The sequence below is a fragment of the Musca autumnalis genome, unplaced genomic scaffold, assembly GCF_047663935.1.
Source record: "Musca autumnalis isolate F117 unplaced genomic scaffold, ASM4766393v1 scaffold_4, whole genome shotgun sequence".
Lineage (NCBI taxonomy): Eukaryota > Metazoa > Arthropoda > Insecta > Diptera > Muscidae > Musca > Musca autumnalis.
The window spans coordinates 167092868-167120376 of record NW_027411977.1 but is presented as its reverse complement, the minus strand read 5'-3'; the positions used below and the strand labels follow the sequence as shown (position 1 = coordinate 167120376).

General features: G+C 33.2%; 1 protein-coding gene across 2 annotated transcripts in view; it reads left to right on the top strand.

Moving 5' to 3' along the window:
• TfAP-2 (transcription factor AP-2) overlaps window positions 1-27509 on the top strand; it is a 77191-nt gene that overhangs the window by 44803 nt on the left and 4879 nt on the right. The window contains exons 2-6 of one of the 2 annotated variants that reach the window (XM_073984805.1): window positions 18623-18853; window positions 18953-19120; window positions 24376-24583; window positions 24987-25176; window positions 25248-25512. In XM_073984805.1, the coding sequence (XP_073840906.1) occupies window positions 18623-18853; window positions 18953-19120; window positions 24376-24583; window positions 24987-25176; window positions 25248-25512 (1062 nt within the window). Of the gene's footprint in view, window positions 1-18622; window positions 18854-18934; window positions 19121-24375; window positions 24584-24986; window positions 25177-25247; window positions 25513-27509 lie in introns of both variants that reach the window. The other variant, XM_073984804.1, reaches the window with a different exon arrangement.

The window sequence follows — 27509 nt, the reverse complement described above, 5'->3', positions numbered from 1 at the left end:
TATTATATACCATAAATCTAAGACTTCAAGGAGTAACCTAAGACGTTCCCATAAAAAGGAATGTGGCACAGAGCGAGCCGTAAACCTATAAGGGCAATATTTTATTGTGTTATACGATATTTCATTAATTCGTATAAATCTACACTGTAATTACACCGTCCGACAATTTTAAAAAAAATTTTGTTACACTTGAACCGGACTATATACGTTTGAAAGTATAGGCAAAATGGAGTATAATGGTATTTTTAATTTTTTGTTTTCTCATCGTTTTGACCTTTTAGACAAACAAATTTCAAAGATCAACACTTTTCAAAACAATATTTTAAATACTTGTAATCGTCGTACGATGCTGGTATTGGTGTCATATTAAAGAGGAGAGTATAGGCTTTATATAATAATTATAAATTATTGCATTTCAGGATAAAAAGGACATCAAAAAGGCGCATATCTCCTAAATTTTAACTTGCTCATGGAGGCAAAGTTGTAGCTCTTGTCATAAAGAACATCAATTCTGGACAAATGAAATGCACAAATGAATAGTACCGCGATCATATTTTTTAAATTTCTTGCACCGGTCGACAAAGTTTCCAACGAGATGTTTTTTGCATACAATATTGAATGTATGCTGGCGGAATAAATGTCCAAGGGTGCATCTATCTTACGGTATGTCGTCGCATGACATAATAAATAAGTTCACAAACGGTAGCAATGTTTTCTGGCACATCGGCCGTTTTTTAACGAACATGTTCACCAGTTAATTCCATTTTTTGGCAAATTGATTTTCAAGTCACTGTAAACAACACAACACATAGTCGTAGTTCAAATCGTACTGAGTATGTTTATGCTAAAAAACGTCAAACATTCCAATGGAAATTCCAATTGCCGCCTGACATACTTGTTGCCTAGGACAGAAATTTATCTAGTAAACCTCGCACCTAACCCATTACTGGGAAATTGAATAAATACATGTGGGGGTCATTCAAGAAGTAATTTATATTGATATAAGCGCCAAACAGATGGGTGCATTATTACACGCAATAACAGGTGACTTTAAGTATTAATGTAATAAAACTATTGAACATAGTCAATGCCGATGCAGATTTCCTCAAAAAGGTCATAACTAATGACGAATCATGGCTGTATCGGTATGACATTGAAACCAAAACCCAGTCATGCCAATGGAAACGTCCAGAAGAGCCAAGACCGAAAAACGCACTTCAAGTTCGGTCAAATGTGAAGGTTTTGCTCACTGTTTTCTTCGACTGCAATGACGTGCTGCATCTTGCCACAAAGTCGTAAGGTCAATAAGGAATACTACCTGTAAGTTAGGCATCGTTTGCGCGAAGCAATTCGTTAGAAACGCGCAGAATTGTTAAAAAACCAATCATGGGGCTGAATTCATGTTCTATGAACATTTAAATGAAAAATATTTTCTTTATAAATTTGTTCATTTGACATTATTTCCTTTGTAAAATTTTTCATTTCAAATTTTCATAGAACAAGAATTGGGCGCCTGGATTTTGCACCATGATAATGCACCAGCTCACACATCGATGCTTGTTCGTGAGTTTTTGCATAAAAACAAAACCGTTATCATCCACCGGACTTGTTCCCCGCTGACTTTTTCCCAAAACTGAAGACATCGATGCTACTATTGAGGAAATAAAAGAAAAATCGAAACAGGAGCTGTTGAAAAAAACGGAGGGGGGAAATATATGCGAATTGGTGATGATCGAATAATATTTTTGACGCCTAAATATTATTCGATCATCACCAATTCGGTTCTGTAGAAGAAATAGTCCAACTGTTTGTGCGATGTCATGTACGATCAAATGCATTTGGGGTTTATTCTAATATTTAATTCTTATTCGAATTATTCATGTTTTCTTTAAGTTTTTCTTTATATGGATATACGTACATATCCATCATATTAAATGTAAATTATGGTGGCATAGTACTTTTTTTGGTTGTATATTATGAAGAGAAACTGCTTATAATTAATTGGAATTTTAGATAAGTCGACACTCTTATTAAGGAACTAAAATCTCACACATTGGAGTTTGCCAATGCAGTCATCGCCAAACTCGTACGGTTAGCCTGTCAAAATATCTTTTAGTTTGTTCCAAATTATAATCGATTAAATTGATTGCTGCATTGCATTTGGCGTAGAGAATTTAATCAGGGATGAGTGATCGGTACGTTTTATTGAGGCTATCGACAACTTGTTGCTCACAAATATTAGCATACACATCCTCTTCTAGTATACGCACTATTGTTATGACTTTTTACAACCTCATATCCAAGTATCATATAGCTTTTACCTAAGATTAGATAAAATCTTAATTATAAGGTGAAAGGAATTATCAATTGGCTTTTCAGCTTTTTAAAATGATGCTTTTTTTTAGCGAAAACCCGAACTCTTTAAGTGTCCAGTATTCTCAAATAAATGAGAATCACACTCACTTTTCGGCTTTTCCAAAAACATCAGAACAAAAATATTTGCAAACAACTATCAGCACGTATCAACTAAGAACTCATCGAGTTCTGTAAGTTGAAAAACATCATCGCAATTGCCTGTGAGTGATTGTTGTTAGAATTTTGTATTTTTTTTTTGTTAGAAATGCACTTACACCTAGAAAATAATTTGTCGCTTAGCCTCAATAAATATATTCTTTCTCATGATGGAATCTCTCAAATAAAACGCTTGCCGTTTACTTTTGCCACCATTTCTAAATAAAACACTGAAAATTATTTTTTTTAAATTATTTTTTATTTTTAACTTTTTAGTAAATACATTTTTTTGACCACTGAGAACAAAATTATAGTCAATTTATGCCGAAAATTTAGATAAGAACTTTAAAATGCCTGAAATCATGTAGTACCGTTATATAAAGGCTATACCAAAACCTGGACTTACGTCCATAATTTTTGGTGGGGAAGTGTCTGTGCCATTGGGAACTCCAAATGTCAAGTTACAGCCAATTCTGGCTAAAAATGAAGATAAAATCCTTAAAACACTTGAAATCGGGTGGTACCACTATATGGGGGCTATACCAAAATCTGGACCTATGTCAACAATTTTTGATGGAGAAGTTTCTGTGCCATTGGGGACTCCAAATGCCAAGTTACAGCCAATTCGACCTAAAAATTAAGATAAAATCCTTAAAACGCTTGAAATCGGGCCGTACCGCTATATGGGAGCTATACCAAAACCTGTACCTATGTCCATCATTTTTAGTGAGGAAGTTTCTGTACCAATGGGGTCCCATTGCCAAGTTACAGCCAATTCGGCCTAAAAATGAAGTTAAAATCCTCATAATACTTGAAATCGGGTGGTACCGCTATAAGGGGGCTATACCAAAACCTGGACCTATGTTCACAATTTCTGGTGGGGAAATGTCTGTATCATTGGAAATGCCAAATGACAGTTAATTCGGGCAAAAATGAATATAAAATCCTCAAAATACCTGAAATCGGTTGATACCGCTATATGGGGGCTGTACGAAAAAATGGGTCCATATTCATGTATTGTCATCCGAATCTGAAAAGTGTGCAAAGTTTCAGTTCGATTGGTCAACTGCAACTGCGTTAAAAATGAGTTACTAGATTTGAACTAAATCGGGTGGTACCGCTATATGGGGGATATAGGAAAAAATAGACCCATATTGGATTTGGTTTAATATTCATGTATTGTCATCCAAATCTGAAAAATGTGCAATGTTTCAGTTCGATTGGTCAACTGCAACTGTGTCAAAAATGAGTTACCAGATTTGAAATGCAATTTAAATAAAACTCCGTTAAACACTGTAAAATGGACATGTTTGTTTTACTTTCATATTCATGTATTGTCATCCAAATCTGAAAAGTGTGCAACTGTGTGGAAAATGAGTTACCAGAATTTAAAAGCAAGTTAACCCACTTAGCGCCGAGAATTTTTTTTGCGAGAAAACTTAAAGTTTTTTATGAAAATGATATTTTTGAGATTTTTTAGGCATTTTTTAATAAATAAGTTTTTTCTCTAAAACGTATAGTTCTCCTGCAATCGGGCCTTCTTTTCAAAGTTCCAAAAACTTTGGAGGGTAATATAGGTGTATCCTTACATGCCAATCCCTTTGTTTTTGATTGGGAGAATACTATTAATATATTCCTAACAAATCCCTGACTTTATATGATTCTAACATTTTTGATTAAATTTTTATCGCATATTTAAATTTTTCATCAAAAGTCGAAAATTACAAAAAAGTCGATTTTTTTGAATAGCTTTGGTTTTTGGCCAATTGCGTGGAAATGCGCAGGTCAAATGAAGCGTTATCAGCGTGAAATTATAGATAACAGGCAATACTATAACAAAATGCAAAAAACCCCACAAAAATATTCGGAAAAAACAGAGTTTTACGTCAACTTTTGCAACCATTTTTTGTGGCGTTTAAACGACCAGTGGCCTTATCTGGGTTAAATAAAAAACCGTAAAAACACTGTAAAATGGAGCAATGTTTGTTTTAATTTCATATTTATGTATTGTCATCCAAATCTGAAAAGTGTTCAAATTTAAATAAAACACCGTTAAAACTATACAAATGGACCTATATTGGTTTTGATTCCATATTCATGTATTGTCATCTAAATCTGAAAAGTGTGCAAAGTTTCAGTTCGATTGGTCAACTGCAACTGTGTTAAAACTGAGTTACCAGATATGAACTAAACGGACACCAAAGCAAGTTAAATAAAACACTGTGAAAAAGGAAAATAGCTAGAACTAGTAAGATATTAAATATGAAGTTTGTTGTTTGAATTATTTTACATAGCGGAGATGTATCTCGCACAACCTTTATTGGAAACTCGGCGTGTACTGGATTTTAGTTTCAGGCTATTTTTTCTTTTTTACATCAAGCCCCACGATTATAAGAAAATTTAATATATATAATTAAATATATATATTTTTAATGATTTTTGTTAATTTTCTCGTTTAGAGTTAAGCTTGATGATCTGAAATTATTTGCAAGTGAAAAAGGAAAGCCAAGGACTCGAACCCACATAGTCACCAAATTACGTTACCTGGTTTCATTGTTGGTAAAGCAAATCTTCGGACGTATCGACTATGCAATGGCTTCTCTGTCCTAGAACTTATCGTTTTTCAAATGCAAATGTGTTTTTGTACATTAACGCGGATACTTGGCCACAGAAATGTATTCTTCATGACAAACGCTTTTTGCGCTGAATTTGAAGTTATGAGTTGGCTTTGAACGCTAACACGCCATGACAACATTTTTTGATATGTTTTTCAAGGACGTGGGTTCAAATCCCAGCCGGGCTCAGCCTGTTTTTTTATTTTTTGAAATTTTTGCCTTTTATGGCGAAGATCATTTTTTTTTAATGATTTTTGTTAATTTTCTCGTTTAGAGTTAAGCTTGATGATCTGAAATTATTTGCAAGTGAAAAAGGAAAGCCAAGGACTCGAACCCACATAGTCACCAAATTACGTTACCTGGTTTCATTGGTGGTAAAGCAAATCTTCGGACGTATCGACTATGCAATGGCTTCTCTGTCCTAGAACTTATCGTTTTTCAAATGCAAATGTGTTTTTGTACATTAACGCGGATACTTGGCCACAGAAATGTATTCTTCATGACAAACGCTTTTTGCGCTGGACGTGGGTTCAAATCCCAAATAATTTCAGATCATCAAGCTTAACTCTAAACGAGAAAATTAACAAAAATCATTAAAAAAAAATGATCTTCGCCATAAAAGGCAAAAATTTCATATATATATTTTTGTTGTTGTTCAACATAAAACTCACTACCTTAGATGGAAACAGATAATGTATAATAAAGCTGAAAATACATGTATGCAATTTGATCAAAATATAATAATAATTACGAAAAATAATTTGGTATTGAGCATTAAAGATGATTTAATCACAAAATAATTAGGAAGTATATTAATTTCAAAATATAACTTAGATGAATTCATATCAAAACTTCAAGACATTTAGTGCGTGAACTTATTTGACAATCAAGAAAAAGTTAAATAAGTGCAATGATAGCTCATTCATGTGGGAACCATGAAACCCTGCTTTAAATAAAAACATTTCGTATATTACCACCATAAATACATATTTTGGTCTTATTTTGGTCATATTTACATTTACATACATTCCGATATCTTGCCCCGAAAACTTAGCTAAATCTTTGCCAAAAAGGCTATTTTTTGAATTTCGTTAATTTTATTTTATTATATTTAAGTTTACATTAGTAAAAATATAAAAAGGAATGAAATCGCTATCATTAACCAATTTTTAGCAATCGCAGTTTTAATGAAAGAAACTGAAGTGGATACTTTTGACTGTGATTCACTGTATATTAAATACAAGAAGGAATTAATCTTAATATTTTTATTTGTTTTTACTTATAATTATTATTTGTGTCAATTAAGTCCTCACATACACACATTTGTACTAAAAAATAGTCTGCAGTAGGGTTGAGTACAATGGGATTTCAGTCTTTAACTTGAATTTCAGGCAGCGACATGTTTTTGCAACCACCAATCGCACAGCTACTGTAAATAACCGAAGGGCATTTTTGCGCTATAGGTTGACCAACCTACACAAGAAGCTTGGTCATAATTATAACTGTTGGCAGAGAACCCAGAAAACATTCAGTCAATGAAATGCTTTTTAAATACAATTAAAAACTATTAACAAAACAACACACATATGTACATCTTTGTAGATTTCGAATGCGCGTATTTCGACCTTGCAGATGTACATACATACATATCTACATATACATGTACTGTGAACGAAATTATTAGAATAAAAAACGGCAAAAAATATTATAAGGGTAAAAATGGTTGCTCATAACGCCCTACCAAACCACTGTGATATCACATTATGCCGTTCCTTGTTGCTCCTTGTGAATTTTAACTTCTTTATGTTTTAACATCGGGTTTGCAATCGTGAACACCGTAACTGTCGTCGTCGTGTCGTTGGCGTCGTCGAAAATATACACCCAGCTTCCCTTCATCATCTATTGTTAACGTTAACAAGAATGTTGTTGGTTTTCTTCTTTCTGCCTACCGTTGGTTGTTTTGGTGTTAGACAGCAAACATTTTCAGTCAACGGTTAGTTCTTGCGTAGCTATCAACGGTGTCAAATCATTAAAGTGTCAATACGACTGCTTATTTCCCCAACCCAAACAATATTCGTGATATATTAACGCACTCTCTATCATGTTAATTCTTGTGAAATCGATCGAATAATTTGTGTTAAATAAAAACAGATAAAGAGAACAAACAATAAATGAATTTATCCTAAAACAATTGCATAATAATTATTTTGTTCTACCTTAGTACCAATTACAAATGTGTCCACTGCAGTTGGCATATTTGTTCTAAATATCATACGCGGTGGTTAATCATGATAAGATAATTCTTAATTTACTTAACAATGACACTCGCTTATGTGGATATGGCAACAGTCATCGATGTGCAGGTAACCCAACAGTGATACATCAAAATGATCCAAGACATCTCGCCTTACTCATATTTTGATAATCATACTCTATTAAATAATTCCATAAATTGCATTTAAAAAAAAATTAAATATATGTTAAAAAAATGCTGACCATTATCAATCAAAGCAGAGTAACAATTCCACCTCTAAATTCTGGGAATGCTTTTATTTATGCAAAATTTGCGAATTCGCTTATAAACATTGGTGATTTATATTACTTAATGAAGGTAATATTGATCATATTAATAATGTTAATCGATACACGATACACGTTGTTGAAGTTAAGCATACAGATTATTTACTCCAGTATATTAAACATATTGTACGACTTTCCTAATCCATTTGGTAGTAAAAAGTAAAATTAAATTTGAATTACAGCCTTCTACCTCAATAGTCAATGAAGGGCTATTCTTTAAGATAATTCATCGAACAAGTCTGATACATATGGATAAGAAATGGCATTATATAGGATTACTTATAATCTACGTAGGAATTATTATATTAACTAACCTAACGTATACATATAGGGGATTCTCTATCCATTCAGGGCTGTTATGGAGCTAATATGGTATTTTTGTACGTTTCAGAAGGTAACACTCCTGCTAAAGCCTTTTCGACTATAAGTATTCCTACGTAGGTTATATACTCTTACACTATTAATTTCTCTTATTTCTACAGATTGTATTTGAAGTGAATTAAATTAGGAATAAATCAGGTTTGAGAAACTTGAGTTTGAGGATAGTTGTAATTTATTTTATACATGGGACTTATTTTTTCCAATTCATATGGTAATATTCAAAAAAGTTTTTCAATCGTTGAAGTTGAGGTTCACCATTTAATAAGTCGCGAACTGTTAATATATTTTATAAAATATGAATATATTTATATTAATTGAAGTGTTTTAGCCACGATCTCATAATATGGACCATAACAAATAATTTTCGTGGAAGCTGCGTTAGTGGTAATATAAAAAAATGGGAAAAATGTGTTAAAGTAAACATGTTTTTTTGTGTTCTTTTTGATTTCTGGCCAAACCACGCAAAATTCGAACCTGTGCTCAAAAAAAGAACTAAACAATACCCCTAGGGCAACATGGTTCTAGTGTATGACTTTTGGATATATACACTGCATCCCCCTAAAATCGATGCTGACATTTTGAAGTTTTGATTTCAGTGTTTTTCGAATTTTTCTTATAATTAGAGGGTGCAACTAGATAATAATCCAAACTAGTTTATAGGATTGTAGAACTCGCGATTCCACGTCGTTCGATGTATATCTCATGAGTGTGCTCCGTACAGCTTCCTAGTAATAGGAGTCCAAAGGCGAAAATTTGGTGCGTAAATTTTCTGAAAAAACCTATTTTTTGGCTTTAAAAATTACAACTGTCGTACAGGTACCCCTGAACCCCGCGTGATTTTAGTTTTTTTACGTGCCGGATCTAATGAGCTCTTCCGCGGTCGAATCCATCCACTAAAACGCCGGATATAGATACCTTGAAAGTAGGAAAATCTGCAAAAATATATTTTGACAATTCCGCGAATTGAACCGCGATTTTCTTTGATTATTTTTACATAAATGTAATCCTTTATACGCGATTATAATATTTGCCAAAAAGGTGTGTCACAAACTACAAAGATTCAGGAGTAATATCCCTTTTTATCCCAAAATAGAATGCGGTGGCACATCCGCAGTTCTTGACGAATCTGTCTAAAATAATTTATATTGACGTATTTTTAATAGGGGGCCATTGAAATCATATGCACATCGCGTAATTTTTGCCCACTTGAAGGTTTTTTGAATAGTAAGATGCAACTGATGGCACACTTTGGCCGCTGAATGAAACATGGGAAAATCCATGCATATTGATAGACATGGACTCCCTGTATCCGAAAAGCACATGCACCTCAACCGATTTAAACCAATTCGCGAATTATACGGGTTTTAACTTCTATGTTTTTGCTTTGATTGTATTTTCAATATTACTCTCTACTTCTTATTTCTATTGCTTATCACAGAAAGCATATATACTTTCACGATGACTAATTACTTTTCTCGTAGAAGTTTAAGCAAAATACTTTAGGATTTGGATCGAAATTTAGCGAAATAATAGAATAACTCCCAACATTTATTTTTCAAATTTTTCGTATTTAACCAAAAATATATTTTTGAAATAATTTCCAACAATAAGTTTCCGTTCTTTGTTGTTGCTGTAATATGCAAGTTATAAACCCGATCTTTATAATTTTGGTCTCACATTTTTCTACGCGTTGTCTATTTTTAAATTATTTTTTTAGAGATTTTTTGGACTCTGATTTAGAATAAATAAAATTTATTCCAAGATTTCTTCAATATTTTTGGATTTTCCGCGAAAATAAAAATAAATTTAGCAACTGCTGCTAACGATTCATATATACATGTTCTTATTACAACGCAATAGGCATTTTTAAATATTTTTTCTTTACAAGAGAGTAAAACCGCATATAACTTTTGAGTGCAGCATCCAATTTTGTGAACGCGAACAGATTTGAAACCACGATTTTTTTCGTAACCCATGTACCAAAAATGGCGGATGTGCTCGCCAAAAAAGTTTTTAATTTTTTTTCTATGTAATTGTAAAGGAAATTTGAAATTTACCATATACATATTAAACTATTGTGATATCTTAATTTACTAATAGGATAACTTCCACTTGTATTTATAATTTTTACTCCAATAATGATTTAGATATATCATAATAAAACATCTCTCTTAAGAAGTCTCACATTCCAAATTTCATTGAAATTGGACATAAATAGCATGTTTAGTGCATAAAATAAAGAAGTCGGCCGAAAATGTATGTATATGGGCGCTATATTCAAATATGAACCGATTTGAATATAATTTTATACATTTATTTCTACATCAAATTCCGTCACACATACAAAATTTGGAGATTGTAATGGCTCTAAAGATATTTGCATACAAGAACTAAATTTTTTGGAGGTACCTCCGGTTTTGATGTTATATCTCCAGATCAACGCGGAATTTCAAAAAATGATATTGCCTATTTTCATTCCAGGCGATGTAGCAATATACCCTTAAATCTTCAGGAAGATCGGTTCAGCGGTTTATGAGTCTATAAGGCACAAACTTACTGGGAATTGTAGGTAAAGGCCTACGTTTTCATATAGGCCCCACGGAAAGGTACAGCACGACTTTTGGTATTTTCAAATGGGTAAAATTCAGTACTAGACTATTTGAATATACATACAACATTTCGGTATAAGTCCACATATTGATATAGCCCCCACAGCAGTTACCTCCCGATTTTCGATATTTTAAAGGTTTTAGCCACATTATCTAACCGAAATGGCAGAAATTTGGTATTTAGTCTTCGTTTGGTGTACAAAACATTCCCGATGAGAATAGTAGTTACAGACCCACATTTTGATATAGCTCCCATACCGATACATATAGCCTTCTACAAATATGACATATTGAATTGAATACTAAGATATGGGTATAAAATATTCCTACAGAGGATTGTGGGTATAGGTACACGTTTTAATATAGCCCCATAGTAGAGGGTTTTGGACGCGATTTTTGGCATTTGAAAGCGAAAGATGTAGTGTATGTTAAATTTGTCATTTGTCATGACAGCGAATCCAAAAAGGCATATATGTACATCAGGGTTATAACCAAAAAAATACCACACCAGTACCATGTTTGGAATATTGTTCTGATAACGAAAACTCGTGTTTTAATTTGATTCAATGAAAAAACTTTCCGCACCGACTGCGAGTACTAAAGCCCTTTTTATGCTTTTTTCTATTCAAAAATTTAAATTTGCTTTGTTTGAATAAATATTTATAGAAAACAAATACGATTCTCACAGGCAAAGTCAGTAAAAACAGCATGTAACTTTAGTATTACTGAACTTCAATGGATAACTTTTTGCGCGATATAGAAAAAATTACACCGTATTTCATAGTAGTTTTTCTTGCTCTATACGGCAACAATTGCCAAAAAGTTATAACCCTAATGTACATATATTATTGACCGGCATACAATTCTAAGTCGATTAAACGTTGTCTGTCTGTTGAAATCAAGGTAGGAACATTGACTAATGAAGATATAGACGCCGGAATGTTCTCAGCTGTTTTTTTCGAAAAAAAAGTTTTACTACAGGGGTCGTATGATGTACTTTTGCTGTTTGAGTGACTTTACTGAAGTCAAACAAACATTTAATCCGCAAATAAATTAACAAAACTGTATATCTTTGTTCGGCGATAATTGTGTTTAGTTGCGTTTTCATGTAAATTACATGATGATGCAAAAAATATACAAAATAGATATTTTGTATATTTTTTGTTAGTAAACTACATTATTTGTTTTCGAAGTCGAGTGAACACAAAAGCTGAACCAGCTGCAAGCGCAAACAATTTTTGTGCGACATCTGTTAGGATGAGAACATGAAAGCTACCGTTGTCTACAGTCGAACCTCGATTATCCGGGAACCTCCATTATCCCGGATAGAAATGAAATGTTGGTATTTTTTCCATTACCTCTGTTATTCGTTATAAACTCCATTATCCGGAGTAAAAGCACAAATTCCATTTAATTTGATTTAGAAGTTCTCCCGTTTCAAACAATTTGTGTATTTATGGTATCACAAAAACCTTGGGACAAAGTCAATTCAGATAATTCTGATGACGATTATTTAATTCTACCAAAAATAACTTTAATAGGAGCTATAACAGGAGGAAAATGCATAAGAAGAGACAAACAAAATCAAAAGAAAATTTTTAAGTAGTGTTTATGTATGAATGAAAAGTACTAATAAATCGCTTTATGTTATCGAAATATTTTTATGCAGAGGTAAATGATTGAATTTTTAATTTTATTTCATTCAATTCCTTTAAAAAATATACAAAATAACACAGTTACATTTTATTGTAAAAATATGTAAAATATTATGCCATTTTTACTTAAACATGTGTTGACAAGCTACAAAAAACTATGACTCCATTATCCGGGAAAATCGATTATCCGTGATGCCTCCGGTCCCGACCATCACGGATAATCGAGGTTCGACTGTATTTCTTTATTTGTCTATGGTAGAAGTCAAAATATCTAAGAGTTAATGCAATTTGGGGTTGTCATTTCGACGCCTCCAAACAATAGTATGCTAAGTCGACTTAGCATGTTTTCAAGTTCTTTACAGTTTTATATTTAACGTCCTTTAACTTAAATTCTGTCTAATTTTGGTAATGATCGGTCAATCCGAACAGAAGTTATAAACAAATATTGACTTAGCATGGTACTGAGGTTCAAAAAATTTCCAAATTTTGAGAGCTTCTCCTGCAAAACTTACTTTTTGACTTAGCATACTATTATTTGGAGGTGTCGATTTGTAGTAGTCCTAAATTAATTGGTATTTAAAGTAGATCCAAATTTTGATACATAGGTCCACATTTTGGGACAGCTATGTGGGGGCTCATAACGGTACGTCCAGATTTTTACTGTAATTCGACATATAAGGTTCCAAGAGGTCAGAAAACTTTTCTACGAAAAATTGGCTGAAATTGCTGTAATGTGGTATTGCAGGTTCTTACATTGGAAGGTACGCTCGATGTGAAGTATTTTAAATGATTTGTCTTCTGTAGTAACTATAACTTCGTATTTCGGATTCTCAATGGGTAGAAAAAATAATCGCAGAAAATGATCAATACAGACCACAATATATATTTTCGTATATAAAGGTACCTCCAGATTGTACGTACTCGTATTATGAGGTTTCATATACGAAAGGAAACTAATTATTTTATTTTTCTTCAAAACAAAATGTGGTGGTGGGTATTAAAAGTTCGTCCCGGCCGAACTTAACGCAGTTCTTACTTGTTTTACCCTACACCCCACTGTGATAAATGGTATATGTCTTTGTGCATTTGTATGTAATATGCATAAGGAAACGAGATATATTTTCGGCATATTTCATGTATTTGATGCATTTGGAATGTGTGACGGAATTTGGTTTAAAAATAAATTTGCCAAATTTCAAGTATATTGAAATCTGTCGAGATTTTGATATAGCTTCCATATATATTTTTTGTCCGATTTGAGGAATGCAGCACCAAACAAGCTATATCTGTAGAATTTCTTTTCTACGTCGATGATACAAACGTACATAGATTGAAGATTTTCCCTGTTCATAATTAAAATTCAGATTTATTTAGAAATGAAGTTGAATTATATATGTATGTAATAAATAAATTAACTTACTGAAATCATATAAACATGTGTAAGGGTTTTCCAACAATTTTGTACAAAATGGACACAACATTACAGTACCGTGATCTTTATGTTTTTGTTGACTTTCCTTGAAACAAGGTTTACAAGCATACACAATTTTGCAAACCTGCAATTTTAATTTTAAAACATATTTCGTATAACAGATTTTTCTGACGAATAGATTGGCTTTCATCTCCGGATTCACTATAAATTGTATGTGTTTCGTCTAAAACCACTGTGGATAGATTGATTGTTGATCTTATTGGTTCTCCTTTGTAGAAAAATGTTGGATGTTACTTGTTTATTTGAAAGTTATTGTGCTTGCGATACTTCTACAACGCCATATACGTTTGTAAATAATACATTGAGCCATAGAGCAATCCTGAGAATGCTGGAAGCGATGGAGCAAAAGTCAAAAAAGCGCGATTTCTTATAAAATATACCGTTTTCGACTTTTGCTCGATCGCTTTCGTAAGTTGTTATGTTAAATCTATCTATCTATCTATATATATATATATATATATATATATATATATATATATATATATTATATATATATAACTAACTAGAACTAGACCTGCCTATGAAAAAAGTCAATCGGGTGCAAAAATATAGCGCTCTAGCTCAATTATTGTGAACGCTGGAGTGTTTATAACAGACGGACATGGCTATCCCGATCAAGAATATATATATCTATATATATATATATATATATATATATATATATAAAATTCTTCGAGTCTGCCATGATGTTCGACATTAAACTCCTCCGAAACGGCTGGACCAAATTCCACAAAATTTTGTATGTGGAGTTTTTAGGTCTGAGAATAGGTTTTTAGCTATTTTTTATATTGGTCAGTTGAGTGGCCAGGGTACCTTCCCCACAATTTTTTTTAAGAAAACGTGAAATAAAAGATATTTTTGAACATATTGTTTAAAAATTGCTTGCAATACTATGGTAATAATTGTCTTGATCCTAAATGGTCATCGCGGAAGTAGAATACCGCGGTCAGCCCAATTTTTCAAAATTGTATAATTATACATAATATACTTAATTTTAGTAAGCGTGACTAATAAACGCTATAAACGCTGGCTTCAATAAGTGGGAATGCGCGATCAACCCCACATTTTGATATACAGTACAACCCTGATAATGTTAAAAGTCGCTTGACCGAAGTTCCAAAAAATCGATTGAGAAATCAGACAAAACCTAATTTTAAAGATGGTTAAATAACTAGAACGTCTAAAAATTAGCATTGGTCATTAAAACGACGGGCCAACAATGCGGTGTATCTACAATCTATCTAAATGTATGTCAAGTTCTTTAAGACTGACATGATGTTCTGAATTAAACTTCCGAATCGGCTGGACCGAATTTGATGAAATTTTGTGTGTAGGTTCATAAGGTGGGAGAATACCGAAAATGGAGTGAATAGGGGAACGTTTTAACAAATCGCGAAATCTCAGAGATTATTAGACATATTAGTATTCAACACATCAGCAATGGTGGCCTCTGCCATTAATGGGTGTTTTGGAAGCATAATGCCGCGATTACGTCCAATTTTTGAAAACTTTATTCTTACTGAAAACATGCCATGAACGTTGACTTCAGTGCTTAGAATAATTCGATCAAGATCGCGTTTTTTATACAGCAAAGTCTAGATAAATTCAACCAGCATTTTAAATTCATTTTTCATGAATCACTGATTTTTCCACAATTTATATTGGATCCAGATTTTAGCCATTTCAGTTGGATAATGTGGCTGAAACCTCCAAGGGCGACTAAATACCAAGTATAGCCATATCGGTTGAATAATGCGGCTAAAACCTTGCATGTACTGAAAATCGGGAGGTACCTTTCTATGTAGTCTATATAAAAACCTAAACATGTACCGAATATTTTATTTGGGAATATCTTCTACCCACAACGAAGACTAAATACCAAATTGTAGCCATGACGGTGGAAACCTCCAAACTGTTCTATGGTAGCTATATCAGAACGTGGTCTTATACCGACAAGACTCTGCAGGTATGTTAATGACCCCCGACGGAGACCAACAACAACGATTTCGGTGCGAAAATTAGGCAAAACCTCTTTGCTATAGAAAATCATGAGGTACCGTTTAATGGGAGCTTTATCAAAAAGTGGACCTGTAGCGAAAATTCTCTGCAGGAGTATCTACGACCCCCAACTGACACCAACAAACCAAGTTATAGCCATTTTAGTTTAATAATTTGGCTCAAATCTTGAAAATACCCAACATCGGGTGCTTTATCAAAAACTGGACACTGAATGGGAATGCTTATACCCCAAGGAAGACTAAATCCTATTTAATGGCGAATACCGGAAATCGGGTGGTACAGTTCCATGGGGATTATATCAAAACGTGGACCGGTATAGCCCATTTCCAATGCCAAACATCATAGGAGAAATTCATTACTAAGTTCAATGTTAAATATTTATCTTGATTTCAACTGAAGAACATCGCTACATTAACTCATTTTTATTCTGATCGAAAAAATCGAAGTGTTACAAACGGAAACAAAAAGTTAGTTATACTCTTCATCTTATGGTGGAGGGTATAATTAAAAGAATTTTCTATATTAAATCTGGAGATACAATTACATGAGAGTTTTGCTAAAAGAAATTATTTTATGAAGTTTCAAGAAAAGTAGAATGCATAGTCAATTCAGTTCGAAAATCGCAACATTTCATTCGTAATTTGATTATTCTATTTGTAATTCAAATTATTCCATTTGTAATTCGACTACTCTATTTGCAATTCAAATTATTCCATTTGTAATTCGAATTGTACCATTTGTAAAATTATTCCATTTATAAAAAGGAAAGGAACAAATGGAATAATTCGGATTACAAATAAAATAGTTCGAATTACAAATATAATAATTCAAATTACAAACAGATAAATTCGAATTACAAATGGAATAATTTGAATTACAAATGGGAAAATTCGAATTACAATTGAAATGTTTCGAATTACAAATGAAATTCTTCAATTACAAAGAAATAAATAGATATATAAATATGTAGATGGGTTATAAATGTTTACACGGAAAACTAAAAACGAGCCAGCAACGCGGACCGGGTCAGCTAGTGTTAATATGTATTTTAAATTGTTTCCTTATTGTAAATAAATTGAGTCATAGAACAAACCTGAGAACGCTGGAAGCGATGGAGCAAAAGTCAAAAAAGGTATATTTTACAAAAAAAGTTCGCGCGCGCGATTTCAACAATGAAGACATTCTTAGCTTAAAAATGTTCCCAATTGCATTACGAAAATTGGCGAAAAAGACGCTGGGATATCGCAATTTCCAATTTACGGAATTTTTTCCATGTCAGATATTTCTGCTTCTGTTGGACATATTCCAAGGAGAGAGTTTGATAATGAAATTAAACCATCTAAGCTTCAAATGGTATGGCATTTATGGTAAAATATCAGAGTTGTTGCAAAAGGTGCTAAGCTATCACAATTTTAATATTTTGAAGTTTTTATTTTAATGACAAATAGCTCTGCTTCTATTTGGTGTATTAAAGACGTTTAAAATGCTAATCAAGAATACCAGCAAAGCTTTCAATTAGTACCAAGTAGATGTCGACAGTAGTAAAATATAAAATTAAACATTAAGTATTTTGGTTTAGTTCGCCTTAAATCATTTGGTTAAAAGCCAGATAGGTGAAAACGTTAGTATCTCCCTAAAAGAAATGTTTACTAGTGATTAGCTTATGGACAGGGGTAGTGGTGTAGGGTATCACATAGTCGGCCCCGTCCCGACTATAACCTTTGCTCACTTGTTTTGATTAGTTATAGTCTAGGAACAACGTACAACCCTAGAGTATGGTCACAGAACATCTATACCACAAGTTCTTTGACTTTCCTCTAGATTATAAGCCCAATTATTACTGTGCATATCCTTCTGGAAGAACCAAACTAGTGTCAACTTATCTTCTAAATGAAATAGAGTCATATTTTCTAGGATTTCAACGAAAACAAGTTCATTTTTCACAGTTTTGTTGTCATGTATAAGGTTTAGTCTCTAACGACAAAGTCAGATCCATATTACTGTTAAACAATCCTCTGTTAATGGGCTTTGTTATATATTTTTGGTTCTATTTCCAGATTTTGAGAACGTCTAATTGAGAAAAGAAAATATTTTCCTCCAAACATAAATATTTAGCCCAACATCTACATAAAACATTGTTCCACAGTAGTTCTATTATTGTTTTAGCATCTGTATATGCAGGTTTTAGTCTACCCCTCATGAACCGGTTTTGCCCAATTTAATGAATTACTAGGCTGTTTTCTGCCAAATTTTGGAACCAAGATCGCTTTCATTTGATATTGTAGGATACAAAGGCTCAATTCGGAAAATTGTTAATATTGGTCCATGTTTTGGAAAGAAAAATGATTACACCCTATGTGAGCTATTTTAAAGGGTTTTGATTGTCATTTGGAATCTCAATGGTTAAAAAATCTCCACGCAAAAAATAATCAATATAAAGTGATTATCATCAGTTAAGATATTCTGCTCTTCCAAAAATAAGCCTTAAAGTAGATGAAGAGCTTAGTACTTTCATAAACGAAAGAACAGTAATTCTTCCTGTTTATTTGAATACGGTTCGTGGTCGACGATATAAAAAATTCAAACCGGCCTAACTTAACGCCATTCTTACTTGTTTTGTTTAAGCATGCTATGCTATACAGAAGTGCCTTTACATTTTTTTGTAAATTTCTTGTAAATGAAATAAACTTTTTCTAGTCTTTATAGTTTTATTTCTATGGTTTTATTTTTATTTCTAAGAGAATTGTCCTTATATTTTAGGAACGTTTGACAAGTCATGGCAGTCTGGGACTATCAAGCAATAGTCCTGCATATACAACACACACTGGCAGCCATGCTAGCAGAGGTGGTCCGACAGCTGGTCACGGTGGCCATAGTGGAACCCACAGTTCAGCAGCAACAATGCACCATCAGTCATTGCAGTCTGATTTCCAACCTCCGTACTTTCCACCTCCGTTTCATCATTCCACACAGAGTCCACCACAACAACAGGTAATTATGGCCAATCATAAGACGATTTTGTTCATAGGAGTTATAAAATCAACCAATAAAAATTATACTAACATTGATTAGATACCTGCATATTTACAGAACCATGGCGCCCTGGAATATCTGGGAACAGATCCATATGGACAACCATTGCCTACACTGCACCACACACCCCTGCACCATTACAATCAATTAGCTGGGCTGAGGTCTACACAGGATCAGTTGGGCATACACAGATCTCACAGGGAAGCAGAACTACAAGGACACGTGGTACGTAGCAAAAATCTATCTCTTAAAAATGTTTGAATATTTTTCATTTCATCCAACTGTTCCGTTATTTGTGCTTCATTTTCAACTTAAATATTTAAACTTCACTGTCTTACATATACTACAATCTACAGACATGCACACATTTTCACAACCCCCTCAAAGATTGAGCTAACATTCTTAGCAACATTCTCCACATTTTCTTGGGATAATCTTTCTACAAAGAATTTGTGAAATTCTGTTAAAAAAAAATAACATCAGTTCATGTGCATACATAGTAGCCTGCCAAGACAACTTACTTATTAACAGGGTTATTTGATAAAACCCCAAATTTCTGTTGGCAATTTCTTCTATATTCCATACATAATTACCCTACAATGATGTGTTGGTTGGTGTTCAGCGTACTTTGGATTGGACCAAGAGAAGCGTAATTCAACCCTTAAATAAAACAGTCCTTGGGTCATGAGGGGAAATGTGTTATTGGTTGGCTTTGTAATAACAAACTTTTTGTATAAGAATCTTACATCGAAAAATTTCAACAATTTGCAATCCTTGTCTTGTTTGCATCCCTGCCGTTGCTTTCGTCTTTCATACACTTGTTCTGTATTATTCCCATCCATTTTGCCAGTCACACAATCATACACAAGCGATTGAAAAATCAACAAAATCCATAAGGACAAGATGTATAACTGGGATGTAACGCAATGTTACAATGTTTTGACTATTTGATGGGATGATAATTCTTGACAATCAAAGTATTTTACCATTGTATCTTAATGAACCTTAGTTTATTAAGAAGTTTCATATGCCTTTAGAATTTACTCTTGCATTTGTAACTAAACAGCTTTACTGCATATATACAAATGTATTTTTTATAATAGTATATAATAAGTTAAAATCGCAACTGAAAACATTACTAAAACTAAAAAATCAAATTTCAGTAAAAAGGTGCAAAAAACCATTGTGCGTAATATGCGGCCGGGTTGAACCTTTTCTTCGTTCCTCCATAAAGTTTGCTAAACGACAATGGTATAAATTCAACTCAAACACGTTTCTGCAGGAAAGCTTTCTTCCTTCCAATTGAGAACTCGAAATGCTTAAGTATAGACACTGGCCACTCATAACATTAATGCTATGCTAAAACGTCGACATATGGATGGATTTACACACTTTTTTACAAAGGTGTTTACTGACCACTGCTACTTCTTTCCGAAAATGTAACTAATATCCTCTGCGGTAGGGAAGGCGAATGTCGAATTGAATCTAGTTTTAGCCAAAACTATCAAAGTATGTACCGTGATAACATTTGAGGGAGAAGTTTTTAAAAAAAGGTAACCCAAAATGCTAAATTACTGCTAATTCGGTCGAAAAATGTAGCTATATAGAGCTCATTATTGAACTAGTCTTTCCTGCCTTACCCCTTGGCGAACAAGCCAAACTTTGTCCACTAATAAATTAGTTATTTTAAAATAATAAAACAACAACAATGGGATTAAGCCAGACTATTTAAAAAAACGAACTTGATTTAAGGTAAAAAACATGATAAAATCTGGGAGTAAATCAAAATTATTATATCTCAGGCTTTGTATAAAACTTGAAAAACAACTTAAAACTATGTAGAGAATCTATACAACGCTCAGAAATATATGAAACCGAAATTATATTACACGATTCGAATTCAAATAAGTTCGGATCGCTACCAAACTCTTGTTATATGTATAATAGTTTTAATATTTCTCAAAAAAAAAAAATGGTAGAGGTTTGAATGTACATATTTTAGTTCGAATGGTTTTAGTGAAACAGGCAATAATGTTGTAAACTTATTTCAAGTATACATTTTTTACGAAAAATTTGGGCATTCTTCAACTATTAGGAAGACTATTATGTCTTAGCTACGGCTATAAAATATTTCTACTGGGAATTGTCGATATAGGTACAAAGTAATTATATTGATATGACTCAACCCCTGTAATATAGCCATTTATTAACCGATTTGAAAGATGAATAGCTTATTCGAAAGATATTATTCACCCTTTTAAAAAAAAGAAAGGAATAAAAGAAATCCGTTGTGAAAAAATAACCCATGCACAGTGGATCCACTTGTATGGAAAAAGTGGCCAAAAATATTTAGAGTGTAAAAATCAAGCCAATGCGCCGGTTACAGCTTTGTGGTCCTGCGAAGATTGTTTTAAGAAACCACGAGCGTAACATTCGACCCCTTTCCCCTCTGGATTGGGTATACGGTAAGAATTGTTTTATGCTGTTAATACAAAATGACATGTACAAAGGTCCTAATTATCTTATGATGCAAAAATAGGCTTAGGGAAACCAAACAATCTCCAACACAACATAAAATCCAACCAATTTAGCGGATTAAATTACATTTTTGTCTACAAATTGTTCAAATTTTTAATATGGATCTTACAGCATTCTTCTTCGAAGGCACGTACCGCCAACGAAAGACAAATTTGAAGAAGATTTCTTCATCTTGCCACTGATGCCAATTATGTTAATGTACTTGCCCAGATAACAGAGTTATACGCTAATATATCCATATAAACCCTATTCTAGGGCAGGTTTAGTCAGCGACCCACCATTTATAGTCTGGCACTAGATGGCAGCTGATTTTAATACTGAATAATCTTAAACCCATGACCTACTTTGGAAAATTATTCCCGAGGTGGGCACTGGTGGGCATCATGACTAAAACCTTGGATCAAATTTAAGTATATGATCGAATTGGCATTACAAAATATACATAGTAAGAAAGTATGCAGCTATAATATATTGCTATACGTATTAGTTTCGCGATATTTTGAATATATTTACTTGCACTTAAAATATAGATTGTACTTACAACAAAAAATATTAGTCACATGTTCCGACTTTTGTAGCTATTCTTAAGAAGATCGCGTTCGAATGAAACAAAAACTAATATATTTTTAAAAAGGTCCATGTCATAGCCGTCAGATTTGCTAATTTTTTAATTTTTGGCCAATGGGTGGATCCACTGTGCCATGTGTGAAATTTGAAATCCCCAGATTTTATTGAATTTCACAAAAAAAATCACCAAATATGTTTCAATTAATAATTACAAAATGCAGGCGGAGGTGGAGGCGGAGAAGACTATAGTTTCGGATGAGACCACTCATCCTCATCAGTTCTTTTAACTGCCAACAACAAACAAACAAATCAAAGGCATATGTGAATGTATGAGAGAAAAAAGCAACAACCAAATGATGTTTTTTGTTTGTTTTTGTTCACGCATAGTGTACGTGAGGGAGAAAAGTAAATGCAAAGACACTTGTAAACAGTATTAAGTTTTTGTGATTAATATGCATAATACGACTAATTTGAACAATATCTATAGTAAATATAATAATAAACAAGTAAAAAAGCATTAAGTTCGGCCGGGCCGAACTTTTCATACCCTCCACCATAAAATATTCATTCCTGTCCCCAACTTTAAGTGAGTACGTTAAAATGTCAGATAATGTACATAAAATGCTTCATTCGGGAGGCCCTTTTTTATGGTGTCTATATCTAACTGTTGACAATTTTTGTAGGGCTAGAAATTGGGAGGTACTGTTATATAGGGGTTATAATAAAACATGGGCCTATGTATGTATGTATAATTCGGTTAAAAAATTAGCTAGAATCCTCAAAATATCGAAAATCGGTACATAACGTGGGAACTTCAAATGTCATTAACAGCTAGTTCGGAGGTATCTGGGCTATACGAAAATATGAACCTAAATGAACAATTTTTGTTGCAGAATTTTTGTTGACTTTTAAATTTCAAATTACAGCAAGTTCGTCCAAAAAATAAAGCTAAGGTTTCGGATGAGACCACTCATCCTCATCAGTTCTTTTAACTGCCAACAACAAACAAACAAATCAAAGGCATATGTGAATGTATGAGAGAAAAAAGCAACAACCAAATGATGTTTTTTGTTTGTTTTTGTTCACGCATAGTGTACGTGAGGGAGAAAAGTAAATGCAAAGACAACTCAGTGTGATCGTCGAGCATACTGTCTTTGCAAAGAAGAGCGGCCCTGGTGTAGATCATCAGCTCAATAAGATTGATTATTTGCAAATACATACAGTATATTGCGGTTTGGTTCTTGTCTGTCAACTATACATATGCACATGTATTCTAAGATCTGATCGTCGCTGATCTATATTAATAACTGTTGCTACTCTTTCTACACAGACATTAATTGTTGCATCTTTGTTAAATGTTTTAGTTGACATTTCGGCTGTAGGTCCTTTTGATTAAAACAAATATTGATTTTTGTTTTATATCTGCATTTATTTACCGATATTTCGGGATTTATTTTATCTTTAAGTAAAACAAAAGGCATTGTTATATGAATATAAACAAAAATAACAACTTTTAATTACTTTTTAATTGTTAAGTGGATTGCAATTTACACTGTCTTCTCTCCATCACAGGTGATTTCAACTAAGCTATTTACTCTTTTGATATTTTTGAATTGTATTTCTATAAATCTGCGCGCAGTGTTCTGTGTCAGTTTTAAAATTCATCCTACTTTCTGTAGGGACATTAATTATGTGTAACATCTCAAGCATATACCGACGTTTATAGTTATTTTCTTGTGTTAAAATCTTTACATCTTTAAAGTTTGGCGCATGAACTGTAAGTGCGCAGTGTGCAGCAAGTGCTGTTTTTTGTTCCATAGGTCTGTTATTCCATTTGAAATTCGAATTATTCCATTTCTAATTCGAATTTTTTCTTTTGTAATTCGAATGACTTCATGTGTAATTTCAAATATAATAATTCGAATTGCAAATGAAATAATTCGAATTAGAAATGGAATAATTCGAATTTCAAATGGAATAATTCGAATTACAAATGGAATAATTCGAATTTCAAATGGAATAATCGAATTACAAATGGAATAATTCAAATTACAAATCGAATAATTCGAATTACAAATGGAATAATTCGAATTTCAAATGGAATAATCGAATTACAAATGGAATTTACATATAGAATTCTCGAATTACAAATTAAATGTTACGAATTACAACTAAAATGTTTCGAATTACATCTGAAAAAGATGTAGTAAAAATTAGCAGACTTTTGCAGTTCTGGAACATACAAATAATTATTATTATCTTATTTATTTACTTTTTATAACCTTAATGTACAAATATTCACAAAAACTCAATAATTAAAAACGTATGAACATATATGTATTAGTTAACTAATATAATAATTTTGATTTCTGTAGACACAACTATCACATGGATTTCCATATTCAGACCGGCGTGGTGATTATGGGAGTGCGATATCAACCGGAGCAACACATGGAGGACGTCTGGCTCATGACCATGATCCACTGGCCTTACATCAAGCTCTCCAAAATGCGGTTGACGATGGACAAAACCCAGGCATGGACGACAACGTAGCCTTTATGTCAGATCTACCTCTAATTAAGAGTAAGTACACATATATAATGTATTCCATGCTCTCTCACTCTTCAGAATGTCTCAACAGTGTAGCATGTACACTACTAACGATCTTATGACAAATATTTGTTGTGGATTCGCTAAAACATAATCTGGGCGTTTACTAATTCACACCCCGGTAGTTTCTTTGGGGTTGTTTATATTACCCGAATGGTGCTTATACAATGAATGAATACAATGCACAAATACTGTTTTTACCTACAGAGTGTGCGTATCAGGCTCACTTTTAACATAATGAAGAGAAAGAGAGCTCACGGAATTTGTACAATGTAATATGACCTCTAATTGGCAGGATAGCACGACATGATCTTCGTAATACGTCATCACTGAACTATGTGCGACTACTAACAATAGTATTGTATTTCTTTTGTAGGTATGAAAAGTGGGAAGGATGTAGGAAATATTAGCTCAGGTTCGCCCAGCGAGGTATTTTGTGCCGTTCCCGGTCGTTTGAGTCTTTTGTCCAGCACTTCAAAGTATAAAGTAACTATTGCTGAAGTGCAAAGAAGGCTATCTCCCCCCGAATGTCTGAATGCATCCCTGCTGGGTGGTGTTTTAAGGAGGTATGTTTTATTTTGATGTTTATGTTTTGGATTGATGTTTATATTACATCGTAAAATTATTTTTTTAATAGGGCTAAAAGTAAAAATGGTGGAAGACTTCTAAGAGAAAAATTGGAAAAAATTGGATTGAATCTACCTGCCGGAAGACGCAAAGCAGCAAATGTCACTCTACTGACATCGTTAGTTGAAGGAGAGGCTGCTCATTTGGCTAAGGATTTTCACTTTGTATGTGAAACAGAATTTCCCGCGAGACAATTAGCAGAATACATTGTAAGGCACAATACAGAACCACAAGATTCATACCGTCGTAAGGAACTATTACTACATTCACAACAGGTAAATAATAAAAGGAATGTATTGATATGGATGGACATGTTAATAGTTGCACTATAAACTCGTGAAAGTTTTTTAGAATTACTCATCATTTTACGCTTCAAGAATGTTAGCACTATTGTACATTTACTGTTTTATTTTAAACGATGTTTTTAATTACTCCGGTGGATTGAGGCAAGACCATTTAGGTATGATTAAAATCAAGTTGCTTTCCGTCAGGTTGCGTCCGTTAACACGATCATGGTGGCGCAAGATGACGTGAATGCTATAGCATTCGCCATTTTTTAATCATTACTTGTAAACAGTATTAAGTTTTTGTGATTAATATGCATAATACGACTAATTTGAACAATATCTATAGTAAATATAATAATAAACAAGTAAAAAAGCATTAAGTTCGGCCGGGCCGAACTTTTCATACCCTCCACCATAAAATATTCATTCCTGTCCCCAACTTTAAGTGAGTACGTTAAAATGTCAGATAATGTACATAAAATGCTTCATTCGGGAGGCCCTTTTTTATGGTGTCTATATCTAACTGTTGACAATTTTTGGTGGGCTAGAAATTGGGAGGTACTGTTATATAGGGGTTATAATAAAACATGGGCCTATGTATGTATGTATAATTCGGTTAAAAAATTAGCTAGAATCCTCAAAATATCGAAAATCGGTACATAACGTGGGAACTTCAAATGTCATTAACAGCTAGTTCGGAGGTATCTGGGCTATACGAAAATATGAACCTAAATGAACAATTTTTGTTGACTTTTAAATTTCAAATTACAGCAAGTTCGTCCAAAAAATAAAGCTAAGGTACGGAAAATCGGGAGGTTTGTTTTGGGGCTATACAAAAACATGGACCTACGTTCGGTTAAACATTTTAAATAAAATCCTCAAAGTACCGAAAATAGGGAAGTATCGTTATATTGGGGCTATGTTGAAAATTGTTGATGCAGATGTGTGGTGACCACTACAACCTTCAAATGTCAAATTACAGTTAGTTCTGTTAAAAATTGTAGCTAAAATTGCCAAATTACTGAAAATTTGGAGGTACTGTTACATGGGAGCTATATCCGAACATGGACCTATGTTGACAATTTTTGATGGACAGGTGTTGTGACCACTAAGAACTTCAAATGTCAAATTACTGCTTGTTCGGTTTAATATTGTAGCTAAAATCATCAAATAACTGAAAACCGTAACGTTATATGGGGGCTATTCCAAAACATGGACCTATGTCCACTAGTTATATAAGTTTATTGACATTTAAGAACTCTAAATGTCAATTGATAGCTAAATCGGTCTGAAAATGTAGATAAAAACGTCAAAATGCCGTAAATCGGGGGTACCGTTATATGGGGGCTATACCAAAACTTGGACCTAGGTCCACAACTTTTGTTATATAAGTTTAGTTACACTTAAGAACCCTAAATGTCAAATTATAGCTACATCGGTCTGAAAATGTAGCTAAAAACGTCAAAATACCGTAAATCGGGGGGTACCGTTATATGGGGGCTATACCAAAACGTGGACCTATGTCCACATATTTTGTCACATAAGTTTATTGACATTTAGGAACTTCAAATGTCAAATTATAGCTAAATCGGTCTGAAAATGTAGCTAAACCCGTCAAAATACCGTAAATCGGGGGGTACCGTTATATGAGGGCTATACCAATACGTGGACCTATGTCCACAACTTTTGTTATATAAGTTGATTGACTTTTAAGAACCCTAAATGTCAAATTATAGCTAAATCGGTCTGAAAATGTAGCTAAACCCGTCAAAATACCGTAAATCGGAGGGTACCGTTATATAGGGGCTATACCAATACGTGGACCTATGTACACAACTTTTAATATATAAGTTTATTGACTTTTAAGAACCCCAAATGTCGAATTATAGCTACATCGATCTGAAAATGTAGCTAAAAACGTCAAAATACCGCAAATCGGGGGTACCGTTATATTGGGGCTATACCAAAACGTGGACCTATGTCCA